General features: G+C 34.7%; 1 protein-coding gene across 1 annotated transcript in view; it reads right to left on the bottom strand.

The window, feature by feature from the left end:
* The window catches only part of Iqcm (IQ motif containing M), a 274,753-nt gene extending 260,932 nt beyond the window's left edge, over window positions 1-13,821 (bottom strand). Inside the window, exons 1-2 of the mRNA XM_021247888.2 lie at window positions 13,735-13,821; window positions 9,452-9,540 (exon numbers count right to left, since the gene is read on the bottom strand). Of these exons, the coding sequence (XP_021103547.2) occupies window positions 9,452-9,540; window positions 13,735-13,817 (172 nt within the window). The 5' untranslated portion in view covers window positions 13,818-13,821. The remainder of the gene's footprint in view (window positions 1-9,451; window positions 9,541-13,734) is intronic.
* Window positions 13,822-14,622: the final 801 nt, after the last annotated feature.

Raw genomic sequence — 14,622 nt, 5'->3', positions numbered from 1 at the left:
GTTACCTGGAATTGCTTTTCGTATTCTGGGTCTTTCTTGTTCCCAATGAATTTTTGGATTGTTTTCTCACGGTCCATGAAGTATGCTGCTGGGATCTCAATTGGAATTGCACTAAATCTATATAACAGTTTGGAAGTATGGCCATTTTCGCTATGTTGAGCCTTCCTACCTAGCAGCAGGGGATGTTTTTCCATTTTTTGATATTATCTTCAATCTCTCCTTTCAGAGTGCTATAGTTTTCAGAGAAGAGGTCTTTGATTTCTTTCATTAGGTTGATTCCTAGGTATTTCAGTTTTTGGATGCTATTGTGGAAGGAATTGTTTGCCCTACATCTCTCAGTGAGTCTGTTGTTCATGTAGAGGAAAGCTATTGATTTTTGTTTGCTGACCTTGTATCCAGCTACTCTACTGAATTTGGTTATTAAGTCTAGAAGACTTTTGGTGGGGTTCTTGGGGTCTTCCATATAGAATATCTGTCATCCCTAAATAATGACAATTTGACTTCTTCATTTCCTATTTTTATTCCTTTTCTTTCTCTTGTCTAATTTCCATGGCTAATGTTTCCAGAACTATATTGAACAAGAGGGGTGATAGTGGACATCCTTGTCTTGTTTCTGATTTTAGTGTGAAGGATTTCAGTTTTTGACCATTTAGTATGATATTGGCTGTTGGTTTTTCATAGATGGTTTTTATCAGTTTGAGGTAGAGACCAACTATTCCAATTTTTTGCATTGTTTTTATCATAAATGCATGTTGGATTTTGTCAAATGCTTTTTCTGCATCTATGGAGATAATTATATGTTTTTTGTCCTTGGCTCTATTGATATAGTGTATTACATTGATTGATTTGCATATGTTGAACCATCCCTGCACCCCTGGGATGAATCCCACTTGATCAGGGTGTATGATCTTCTTGATGATCTTCTGCATTTTGTTTGTCAGTATCTTATTAAGGATTTTTGCATCTATGTTCATTAGTGAGATTGGCCTATAATTCTCTTTTTCAGTTGGGTCTTTCTCTGCTTTGAGGATCAAGGTGATGCTTGCTTCCAGGAATGAATTTGGGAGTATTGCTTCCCTTTCAATTTCATTGAAGAGTTTAAACAGTAGTGGCAGCAGTTTCTCTAAATGTCTTGTAGCATTCAGCAGTGAAGCCATCAGGGCCTGGGCTTTTCTTAGTTGGTAAGTTATTAATTACATTTTCAATTTCATTGGTTGATATTGGGTTGTTCAGAATTTTTAGGTCTTCTTCATTCAACTTTGGTAATTCATATGTATCTAGGAATCTGTCCATTTCTTCTGTGCTGTCCATCTTATTGGCATATAGGTTCTGGAAGTAGGTATTGATGAACTTCTGGATTTTTGCTGGGTCTGTTGTAATTTTACCCTTTTCATTCCTAATTGCATGGATTTGGGCCTTTTCTTTCCTTTTTCTGATAAGGTTGGCTAAAGGTTTGTCAATTTTGTTGATTCTTTCAAAGAACCAACTCTTGGCTTCACTGATTTTTTGTATCATTCTCTTAGTCTCCATTGCATTGATTTCTCCTCTGATCTTTATAATCTCCCCCCTTGTATGAGCTATGGGATTGTCCTGCTCTTCTTTTTCTGGAAGCTTGAGGTGCAGCATCAGGTTGTTTAATTGGGCTCATTCTGTTTTCCTAATATGCGTATTCACTGCTATGAATTTCCCTCATAAGACTGCTTTCATTGTTTCCCATAGATTCCTATATGTTGTATTGTCATTGTCATTTAATTGAAGGAACTGTCTGATTTCTTCTTTAATTTCCTCTGTGCCCCCTTGGTTAATCAGAAGTGTGTTATTCAATTTCCACGTGTTTATGAAATTTTTTGAGTTTCTTTTGCTATGGATCTCCAATTTCATTGCACTATGGTCTGATAATATACAGAGGATAAGTTCAATTTCTTTGCACTTACTTAAATATGTTCTATGTGTTAGTATGTGGTCTATTTTGGAGAATGACCCATGTGCAGCCGAGAAGAATATATATTCTGATTTTGTGGGGTGGAGGACTCTATAAGCATCTGTTAAGTTCAATTGTTCAAGAGTTCAATTGAGGTCTAGTATTTCGTTACTTATTTTTTGTCTAGTTGATCTATCTATTTGTGACAGTGGTGTGTTGACATCCCCCACTACAACTGTATTAGTGCATATATGACTTTTCATGTCCGTTAGTATTTGTTTTATATAGTTGGGTGCACTAGTGTTTGGTGCATAGATATTTATGATTATTATCTCTTCCTCTTGGATTGTTTCCTTTACAAGGATATAGCATCCTTCTTCATCTCTCTTAATCAGTGTTGGTTTGAAATCTACTTCATCTGCAAAGAGGATAGCTACTCCTGCTTTTTGGGGGGGTTCCTTTTGCATGGAGTATTGTTTTCCACCCTTTAACTTTCAGTCTATGAGTTTCCTTTTGAATTAAGTGTGTTTCTTGTATGCAACATATTATTGGATTTTGCTTCTTGACCCATTCTGCCAGTCTGTTTCTTTTGATTGGTGAATTGAGACCATTAACATTGATGGTTATAATTGAAACATATTGACTTGTCATTGCCATGACTTTTTCTTTTTGTTGGGTTCTCCCCCTTGACATTTAATTTCTTGTCATGTCAGATGGGTTCATTCTGCTTTGTTTCCTGGGGTTGTGATCCTCAATGTCTGTTCCTAGGATATTGTGTAAAATTCTTTGGAGTGCTGGTTTGGTATTCACGAAGTTCCTAAGGTGCCCTTTGTCATGAAAGTATCTTATTTCACCATCAATTTTGAAAGATAGTTTTGCAGGGTACATCAATCCGGGTTGGAGGCTGTTTTCCTGTAGGGCTTGAAATATGTCACTCCAAGCTCTTCTTGCCTTGAGGGTTTGCACTGAGAAGTCTGCTGTGATTCTGATGGACTTTCCTTTGTATATGATTTGTTTCTTTTCTCTAACTGCTTGTAGAACTTTGTTCTTCTGTTGGGTTTCTGAAATCTTAACTATTACATGCCTATGTGTAGATTTTTTTTTGATCAAGGCTCTTTGGAGTCCTCTATGTCTCACTTATCTGTATGTCAAGTTCTTTTCCCCTGCTTGGGAAGTTTTCTGCCATTACTTCTTTGAACAGGTTTTTTATGTCATCTGCACTCTCCTCTGTTTCTTCATTGACTCCAATCAGTCTTGTGTTATTCTTGTTTGCATTGTGTAGCAGCTGCTGGATTGCTTTCTCATGGTCCCTTATAATTTTGAAGCAATTTTTCTTTTCCTGGTTTCTAATTGCAATCTTGTCTTCTACATCTGAAATTCTGTCCTCACATTGGCTCATTCTGCTGTGTAGAGTGTCAGTGGAGTTTTTCATCTCCTGGAAATCTATTTGCATCCGTTTTATGAATTCCATTTGTTTCTTATGTTGGGATTCCATCATGTTCCTGAGCTCCTCTCTAGATTTATTAATCATGTCTTGAACTAGAAGCACAATTTCTCCTGTTATCTTAGAAATTATTTCTGATTTCATTATTTCCAGATCCCCTTTTGTTGCCAGTTCAGTGGGTCCAGGTTGTTGAGTATCAGAGTGTTCCATCTCATTTCCCTTTGGGGTTTCTGTAGGTGATCTGGAAGTCTGGTTTTGAGATTTATTTACATGTTTTCTCATTTTGTCTGTGGGTGGTGGGGGGTGCTGTTGGTGCCCATGCGGTTTACCTCCTCTGAGCTGGGAGAGGTGGGACAGGGGCCAGGAGCAGCGGTAGGGATGGTGGCCCAAAAGCCCTTTCCTGTGGGCTGGGAGCAGCGGAAGGGATGGTGGCTGGGAAGCCCCTTCCTCTAGACCCGGAGCAGTGGGACAGTGGCTCAGAAGCCCCTACCTCTGGGCCAGAAGCAGCAGGACCCAGTACAGTGGTCTGGTGGTCCAGTGTCCTCTGCATCTTTGTAGTGTGGAACCAGGTGGCTATACAGAGGAGCGGGGGGGGAGGGGGGTTGTCCAGTGGATTGCTTCTGGGGCACTGGCAACAATAGCCTTCTTATACACAAATAGCAGACTCACTGAGAGAGAAATTTGGGATACAATTCCTTTCACAATAGCATCCAAAAAATGAAATATCTAGGAATCAACCTAACAAAGGAAGCTACCTCTACACTGAAAACTACAGCACTCTGAAAAAGGAGATCAAGGAGGATATAAGAAAATGGAAAGACATCCCTGTTCCTCAGTAGGAAGGACCAACATAGTGAAAATGGCCATGCTTCTAAAGCTACTATATAGATTTAATGCAATGCCAATTGAAATTCCCACAGTATACTTCACAGAACTAGAGAAAACAATCCAAAAATTCATTTGAAACCAGAAGAGACCTAGTATAGTGAAAGCAATTATAGGCAAAAGACACATGGCTGGGGGTACACCATCCCCAACTTAAAACTATACTACAAAGCTACTGTGATAAAAACAGCATGGTACTGGAAAAGAAACAGACCAGAGGATCAGTAGAATAGATGAGAAGATACAGAAACAACTCCTGACTTACTCAGCCACCTCATCTTTCACAAAGGAGCCAACCACCCTCATTGGAGGAAACAGCGTATTTAATAAACAATGTTGGAAAAACTGGATTTCAACCTGCCGAAGATTAAAACTAGACCCATACCTATCGTCATGCACTAAATTAAGATCAAAGTGGATTAAAGATCTAAATACTAAGACAGAAACACTAAACTTGCTGGAAGATAAGTTAGGTAGAACTCTTGAAGACATTGGCATAGGAAAAGACTTTATGAACAAAACTTCAGTAGCATGGGAACTAGCACAAAGAATCACCAACTGGGATCTCATCTTATTAAAAAGCTTGTGCACTGCAAGAGAAACCACCAACAGAGCTAACAGACAACCTACAACGTGGGAAAAAAATTTAGCAGCTGTACCTCAGACAAAGGTCTACTGTCTAGAATATATAAAGAACTGAAAAAAATCAGACCTTCCAAATTCAAAGACTCAATTCAAAAATGGGCATCTGAAATGAACAGACATTTCTCACACAAAGAAATAAAAGCAGCAAATAAGCATATGAAAAAATGTTCAACATCACTGGTCATTCGAGGGATGCAGATGAAAACAATACTGAGATTCCACCTCACCCCACAAAGAATGGCTGCTATCAAGAAATCAACCAATAACAAATGCTGGTGGGGGTGTGGGGAGAGAGGAACCCTTCTCAATTGTTGGTGGGAGTGTAGCCTGGTGCAACCACTGTGGAAATCACCATGAAGATACCTCAAAGAACTAGGGCTAGAGGTCCCATTTGACCCAGATATTCCCCTGCTGGTTATCTTCCCAAAAGAATTAGAAGAATATGGGCCATGGATTTAGCTCAGTGGTTTCGCCACCTGCTGTGCAAGTGCAAGAACATGAGTTCAATCCCTGGTACGAAAAAAAAAAAAAAAAGAATTAGAAGAATCATACCACAGCGATATATGTGCAACCATGTTCTTAGCGGCACAGTTTGTAATAGCTAAAACTTGGAGGCAGCCCAAGTGCCCATCAATAAAGATGTGTTTTTTTTATAAAATGGAGTACTACTCAGCCATAAAGAATGAAAAACTAGAGTCATTTATAGCTAAATGGGTGCATATTGAGGCCATACTCTTTAGTGAAATAAATAGGACACGTGTAAATACTGAATAATTCTACTGGTGTGAGAAACTGATAGTGTAAACAAGGGTTAAAATGATTAAAATGAATAATTGATAATTTGAAATAGGAAAAAAGGTTCAAAAGATGAAGGGGTGAAGGGAGAGGAAGGGGAAAGGAAAGGAGGGAAAGAAAAAACTATGAGAAAAGAAAAAAAATGGAAATGATGTCTGTGCAAATAGGGAAGGGTGGAGGTGGTGAAGGGCACACAGGTAATGGGGAAAAAAGTAAGAACCAAGATGCATCATGTACAGGTACAAGCACCCAGTGATAAATGTAAATGAATTGTATACCTAAAATGTACCAATAAAAGAATTTAGAAAAAAAAAAGATGTGATTTTTTAAAAAAAATGAAGTACTACTCAGCCACGAAGAATGAGAAACTAGAGACATTTATAGCTAAATGGATGCATACTAAGGCCATATTCTTAAGTGAAATAAATAGGACATACATTTGTAAATTCCAAATAGTTTCTCTAGTGTGAGAAACTGAAAGTGTAAATAAAGATTAAAATGAATAATTGATAATTTGAAATAGGAAAAGGTCCAAAGGTGTAAGGGTGGGGGGAGGGGAAGGAGAAAGGAAAGAAGGGAAAGGAAAAATTATGAGAAAAGAATAAAAATGGAAATGAAGTCTGTGCAAATAGGGAAGGGTGGAGGGGTGAAGGGCACACAGGTAATGGGGAAAAAATAAGAACCAAGATACATCACGTACAGGTACAAGCACCCAATGAGAAATGTAAACATACTGTATACCTAAAATGTACCAATAAAAGAATTTTTTTAAAAAAAGAAAAAGTGAACAAACAGATAAATAAAATTAGAAACCTATCATGAAAAAAACGTGCCCTACCACCTGTACTGAAATAAGAGGGCAAACAGGCAGATGCAAGGTCTGAAAAAGGATAATAACAGTGACAATGGCATAAATGGGTGACTCCATGAAGGTCCAAGTTATTGTGTTTACACACTTCCTGAATTCACACTGTGACTGGTAAGTCAGCTAGTATTGTAACAAGATATATTTTGTGATTCTAGTAATCTATCTTTTAATATAGAATAAAAGTGAGGCCATCAAACACCAGTCTTTTAGTCTATTGTGCTTTATAATGTATTTATATCTAGGAAATTGTGGCTAAAAGGAATAGCAACTTTATTTAGCACCAAGAAGTATATTATGCACTAGACAAGTGCTATCTAAACACTTGAGTTTGGTGCTATTATTATCTAGTTAAGTAACTTGAAAGGTTTCCAGCTAGAAACTGGCAGAATTAGAATTCTAACCTCACTAAAGTAACTCCAGGTCCTTCACTCTTAAACACTATGCTAAGTTGATTTAAAAGGCCAGGCTCCAAGAAGTTAGATGATAGATGACACAGACAGAAAGAGAGACAAACAGAATATGCCAGTAAATTACTATTCACCTCTGAGAAAATGCCAAGATCTACATTTTCTTATATTTAAGTTCATTTTGTTACTTAATACACTTCAGTGACTGTTTCACATGTTCGCTGAAGCTATAACTAAACAGAGTTGTGATAATGATGTGTACAAAAATCTTTTGTTGTTCAGATGTTTTAGACCATAGTCTTAAAATGAACTAAAAAGTTATAAAAGCATTTTAGAACTTTTCATCATTTTTCATGCAAGATAAGAAAAACACCCCAAGAAGACACAAAATGAGGAATGCACTGATACTATTCAAAAGGAAAATTAATGTTTTTCCACATTTTATTTTTACAAAATAAACTGCTGGCCACAGCCTTCAGACATTTCTAGACTTATAAAAATAAGTTGCATTTACAAAATAATGATTTAATTGAAAATAAAACAAAATAAAACTTAACCTACAATAAACAGTGACATATCTATTCATATTTGATTAAAGATACATTTAATTTTAAAGGAAAAAAGAACATCAACCCTATAGCAGTTGGAAATGACAATTTCTATTGCAATTTTTTACACTTTCTGCATATTCAACCTTCCAACTCCCCATGAAGTTATATAAGTAGAGAGACCTATAATATCATAAAACTAACAACCTGCTCAACAATTTTGTTTTAAAGCATATAAACTGCATGACATTTTACTTAGTTTGATGGTACTATATCTCTGCCGTCTACATATAATCAGTATTTTCAAAAAACCATAAAAACAGTATCAAGTATATTACCTTCCCAAAATCTTTTTCTCTTTGACAATTATAAAGTTTTAGTCTATGCAGAAAGACACATACATATCAAAATATGCTCCATTTCATGGCTTCTCCTCTTAATTTACACCAATTCATTCATTCAACATTCATTAATGCTTACTATGTGCCTGATGCAATAGGTACAAAAATTTTTGAGCTTTCGTGAAGTTATGATTCCCTTGGTAAATATTTCTGCCATTTCAATATAGTATTTTTATATGGGTAAAATCTTTAGCAAATCTCAAAAATTATCAATAAGCTACTGCCATTCTGCTCCTTCCACTCAATTTTACAATAATCTTCAATTAAGAGGTGGGATTCTTCCAATGGAAACTTCCACCTTTTGTTTAACATTAAATAAACAAGGGTTAAGCCCCTATATATAAAAAAACTTAAATGAATGTCAACATTCATTTAAGCCACGGGAATTGCCTGCACCTTCGATGGACTAAGAAGCTCCCCTACAAGATGAAGATGTGAAATTTCTGAGGTAGATGTTATATGAAGATAAAGGTGTTCATCACCCCTTAGATAACCTGAAATACAATCTAAATGTCAAAGAATTGATCTTTTATGATAGCTAAGAGCTGCAAACCTCAACTTATAGGGTTATCAGATTTCTAAGATTATTATCTACTAAAACTGCTATACCCATTTTACTCTACTCCTTGTGTGACTATTTTCCAGTACTTATTTCTATATATAGACATTCAATTCTAGACTCAGTTAACATACACACACTATTCCATTACCCTGGGAACTCAGACTGTCCAATCAAAGTATTTAAAAAATTTAGCTATGAATCAACATAACAATCAAAATTAGAAAATAGACCTAAGGCATGTCTTCCAGATTCTAATATTATATTCATAAATTTTAATAGTTGTATTGAATACTAGTTGAGTCAATGAAAATGTAGTCCATAAAAACTAAGTTCAGAAGTGAACTTCCACTTGACGCTTGACAAAGAATGGTAAAATTGAAGAACATTTCAATTGGCACAATAAAGAACATTTTATGCAACAGTGCCTTGAGAATCCAAGGAGAAGTTTATTCTGCAAACTTAAAAATTTCTTCCAAAATCAATCAAAGTCCCACTGTACAAGAAGAGTTTTCTCTTAATGACATCCTAAAGCCCAAGAGCAGGAGTGACAACTTAAAAAGAGGAAAAACTACAAAATAGTTTCTTTGGATCAATAGCTCCCTACGTCTTCAAGTAGTTCCCAACACCCAGAGAGTTTCTTAATCACACTTAAAGGACTTTAAAGAACCATGTGTATTTTGTTTTGAAGAATTTTATGTATTTTTAAAACAACTACAACTTAACCACAAAGAATCTTGCTAAATTATAAAGGATTTATCTCTATAATTTCCTACAACTTTCACTATTCACACACATTTTTTAAAATTTGAATAAAAAATTATTAGCAGTTGTTTTCAAAACTTTCTTTATCTTTTGACATAGTTGTTGAAATGAAATATGAAGTGAGTAACTTCAGCATTAGTTCTTCAATTTTAAATAAGTGTGAAATAGCAAATATCACTGTGCTCTTACTAGCATTTATGTAGTGGAACTCACCAGGTTCTTTCTGAAGTCCCATGGAAGAGGTGATGGGGAGTAAAGGCAAGTCACAATGGCGGGGAAGGGCACAGAATGATTCCAGCATTCTGTTTGCAAAACAAAAAGTTGGATCTTAGAGTGATTTAATTTTCTCTATCTTGTAATACAAACCTTCAAGACCAATGTTATAGGGTTAAATACTAGCATTAGTGTCTCCAGTCAATAGGATGTAGACCTGTTACCCCTCAATGACCTGCAGAGTAAATATTTGTTATTGAATGGAGATAAAATAGTATCAGTTTTACTGATTCTGAACATGAATAACAAATGGGAATATCTACTGGCCAAAGTTGCCCCATCTAACAAAAATCAAGAAAATTAAAAGAATCATATCTATTTCTTCATTACTTCACAAGAGATCTGAAATAACAGGCTTTCATTACATGAGTGAGAGAGCTTCAATCATGTCAACTGAATCAGGAATTAGTACTATATAGAAACTTTACAATATGTAGATAAGCAAAATGAAAGAAAATAAAAATCACCCCTAATCTCATCACCCTGATATTTTACTAGTAACTATAAACACTAAAAAGTTCCTATAGGCCAGACACTATTCTAAGCCTACTACATGTATTACTGATTTAATTCCCACAAATATCTAGATATTGCATTTACTATTTTTATACTCATTTTATAAATGAAGAAACTAAAACATTTAGGGATTAAGTAGTATACAGTTCACATTGTCCCAGCTGGAAATGGATATAACCAGGATTTAAAGTCAGGAGGAGATGGGGCTTCATAAATGACATTACTGTTTAATGCTAATTCTATTTGTTATGAGTGGTATATAACACATTCTATAATTCTTGTGTTCATGTGTACATTAATGCATATGAACTTTATAACTAATATTTTGAATTTAGTATTATGCTATGGATATCTTTTTAGATGTACAAAGATGAACATTTTTATTTTGACTTATCCCATTCTGGCATTATATTGTATTGATTTAATACACTGGTGATATATTTACCAGGATGAAAATCTTTTAGCATTAATATTTGTGCACCTGCTCAATTATTTTTTTCTCAATACAGACAACAACGAAACTGCTAGTTCAAATGTTGTGTATAATGTTATAGAAGATTTTAGAATTTTAAAACATTTTTCTCACCATAAAATGAGGGTATATGAGGGAGGAAACTGTGACTGCCCTGTTCAGAGCTTCACACTTGATTCAGAGTAGGCACTCAATAGCAGTAAATAAATGACCAATTTATTTGTTAGTTTAACTATCACTCATGGACGTCTCCATGGATTTGACCAAAGGACTTAAGTATTCCTTGAATTGTGCCAAGGGAAAATATGAAAGGCTTGATTATGTAGATAGTTTGGCAAAGCTGCCATTTGGAATTCTAGAATTTATTTATATGCTACCAAATGGGGCAAAGATACATTAATCAGACATTATTTGTTTTGTTTTCTAATATAGTATGTGGTCCATGGCCAAGTATTACTTAATCTCTAAGTTAGAATTAATTGCATTTTTCAAAGATTCACAAATAGTGAAAGGTTCTAATAGAGCTAGAAAATTCATTCAGTTGATCAAGATATTTAAAAACATTAATGTGAAAAGACAGAGCTGTTTCAGTATAATTAGGAATGACATGAGGATTACTCTCACTAGTTGTAATATTCTCCCTTTGTTATTAAGTTGACCAGAGTAATCTAAACAGATTATCAGGTAGTGCCTGAGAAACTCTCACTGATCACGAAACTGGGAAGAACTCCAGGCTCACTTGCTTGAATGATACAGTCTGCAGCAACAGAAGTGCAAGTTGTTATTCTTTCAAATGCACCAAATACTATCAAGTAAAAAATTATCACTAGTAAGTAAGCAGTAAGTGAATTTTATTGATGGAAAATTAACATTAAGGAAATTCTAAGTGAATTTTATTAATGAGGTATTAGCATTTAGAATATACCCTCATCTACAAGTATTGCCTTAAAAGAGTAGCTTAGTGTATGACAATATTCTAATTAAGGATTTAAAGGTACATTTAATAACTAAAACTTTCTTAAGCTTCAATATGAAATTGGAGAAATATTCCATTTGGTTTTCTCTCTGCAGGTCAAAAGAGAAGTGTGGAAAAAGAAATCACACATTTATAAGATTCTGTCACATTTGTTCACATTTTGTCCAAGAAAACTTCTCTGCTTTGGCAAATATTTTACGGTCTACATAAAAAATTGTGTGTGACCTTAACATTAGTACTGTCCAAGGCATCTTGAGGAGAATGTAAGTGGTTTACGGAGGACTATATGTTTTCAACAGAAACCATTCCAGAGTCTCAAAATGAGCTGGGTGATTTGTGCCAGTTAGTCCTAGAACGTAATTCTTAAGAATCCCCTCCTTGATTTCCTAACTGATTAATTTTCTTCTTGCTTATGTCCTCATTGCCAAGTTTTCTTATCTTCATTATGTAGAGAACTAGATTTCAATAAAAATTTGAGACTTATGACCCATTTTTCTATTTAAGCACAGATTTTAAGAAAACTTGAATCACCACGTCCTCAAACACTTACTTCTCTTTTCCTTAGCATTCCCATCACACTTCTAACATTACTGAAATGAAACTAACTGCTAAAGTAAAAAACAAGTTACTGCCATAAACTGGCCATAAATAAAGACAAGGTGGCCCAGGTGGATTGAAGTTCAGGCTTTATGTGCCCAGGGCTGGCTCTGAAACACAGGCATTTGCTCTTAATTTCAAAGGGTAGTGATCTTCCTCATTAAGCAGGACACGTTTTCATTAAAAATGGGAAATCAGGGTGTCAGGAGGCCTATATCTTCCACTAGTTGCAAAGAAACAATTTTCTGAGAAATATTTAGACCTCATGAGAAAGACATTATAATAAAAAAAAAAAGAAATGCAAGAACTGTATTATACACTGGAAGATACAAAACACTGTTCACACACGATAAAGAACATTAAATAAATGGAGGAAAAAAATCTTACACCTGATCAGATTTTTTTACTAGCGAGTGCTCCACTTATCCTTATGACATTATTCTTCTTTGGATTATTGGCCTTATGTAAATATACTGTATTGAAAATGATTTTCAATGAGTTCAGTTAACTTTTCTAGTTATTAAACACGTGAAATTCTAAACTCTTTGATTAACTTGCTTTATTAACCACTCTTCACTGCTACCACTGTGCTAGAACAACCTTTTCCAGGAGTTGGGTGAAAACAGAAAGGAAATTTTTAAAAACTACTGAGTTCCCAATACAATAATTTATTTTCCTCTTCATTAGTATCTGCACTTAATCATAGATAAAACCAAACCTCCAGTATTGAAGATGTACATATATTCCACTCTTCCAAGTTTGATTACTACATTACACTTAATCCAAGAAAATGGTTATATTGAGTATGGATCTTTTTTTGGCGTTATACAAATTTACAGCATACATGTTAGAAGACACAGGATATTTTTTAGCCATGGCAGTGTTTTCTCAAATTATGATTAATAGTTGTACTAATTACCCCAAATTTCTGACCATGTAATATTAATAAATTAGTGTAAAATACAGCATTGAAAAATTCATTTTAACAGAGCAGTACTGACATTCTACAATATAACATGTTCTTACAAAATATGTTCTTACAAAACATGTGCTGCTGGGCTGTTAGAGTCTATATGTAGCCTTAAGGCCAATGGTTGTATACACAGTTTTAAAATTATCTTGAAAAGGGCGATGCAGTTCTGTAGAGTAATTGAAAAATGTAACCAACTCGTCTCTAGACACTTTTGGAAGGCAGAGGCAATGCTCAAGATTCCTGCGTTCAAACTACGTTCTGTCGCATCAGCCTCACCTTCTGTTAGGAGAAGGCTAACCTTTAATTATTAGATTTAAAAGGGGAAATTATAACTCACTCTTCTCCATAATTGCGGCAAAAGAGTTATTAAAATTCCAAACTTATGTAATATTATCATAAAATATGGCATTTTTCTCAAGAAAGACACAAATTGGATTTGAGCTTATGCACTGTAAAACCCAGATGGTTTCCTTAACTACTAAGACATCCTCCAGTTCAAAAGTTAATTGAACTGAAAACTAAAAATTTAATAATTGATATGCTTTGAGAAATTCAAGCAAAAAGATAAATTAGCCTCATGCATGGACTGTTAACAGATAGAGGAGGAACTCTGACTATTGGTCAGGGGATACAGGCAAAGAGGAAGAAATATATAAATATACAGAATGGATTAGCTGACTATACATTACCTGGACTTCTCAGCATGCTGTTGCTTTTCTTTTTCCATGTTTTTACTCACAGATTCAATATCTTTCATTATTTCACCCAGCATAACTTGTTCTAGAATTTTTTTTAAAAAAAAGCTTTAATAGTATAATGCTATTAGTTTTCAAGTTCTAAATGCATTTTTCAAATTAAATTGCAAATCATGGATTTTTTAATAAGAAGAGAGACAAGATTCTTCAAAAAATTACTAACAGAAATACTCAAAAATACATTTGCGTGGTTTTTTTCACCCCCACACTACTGAGATGTTTTGCATTTACTAAAATTTAGGACTGAAAAGTATAAAGTAAATGAACTGCATATATCTGAAAGGAAATAGCTCCCAGGAAAATGCCTACAATAACGAAGCACATACCAATGAATACAAACAGCCTAATTCATACACATCAGCATTATCTTCATTAGCAGCATTAGGCTTAGTTTTTATAGGAGAGTCTGCTATTTTAAACATAATTTAGCAAATAATTAGTTAATGTAAATAGCAATACTGAACATTCCAGAAATCCAACATTTAATAGAGTAAGACTAAAGTCCACAAAAGGTAAAGGTCTTGCTTTAAAAAAAATACAGTTCAGAGTCTTAAGAGAAATGTCCACCAATATTTTTAAATACTCATTACTACTGTCTTGTACAGATAATGAGATGAAGATATAACCTGAAATATTACAACAAAAATATCACATTGGGTATCTACTGAGTACTTTTTTAGCTTCTAGCATAGATATTTTATAAATACAGGCAAAACATAAGGTGTAGCTGAGTCACAGAGTGTATGCCTCAGATGTGTGAAGCCCTGGGTTCAGTTTCTGATACCACACACATGCATGCGTGCGCAAATGTGAAACCAAGTT

This window comes from Heterocephalus glaber, unplaced genomic scaffold, assembly GCF_053883595.1.
Source record: "Heterocephalus glaber isolate CG9 unplaced genomic scaffold, H.glaber_assembly_v1.0 deba00000613, whole genome shotgun sequence".
Taxonomy (NCBI): Eukaryota; Metazoa; Chordata; class Mammalia; order Rodentia; family Bathyergidae; genus Heterocephalus; species Heterocephalus glaber.
Note: the sequence above shows the minus strand (reverse complement) of the source record. Positions and strands in the feature narration are given on the sequence as shown.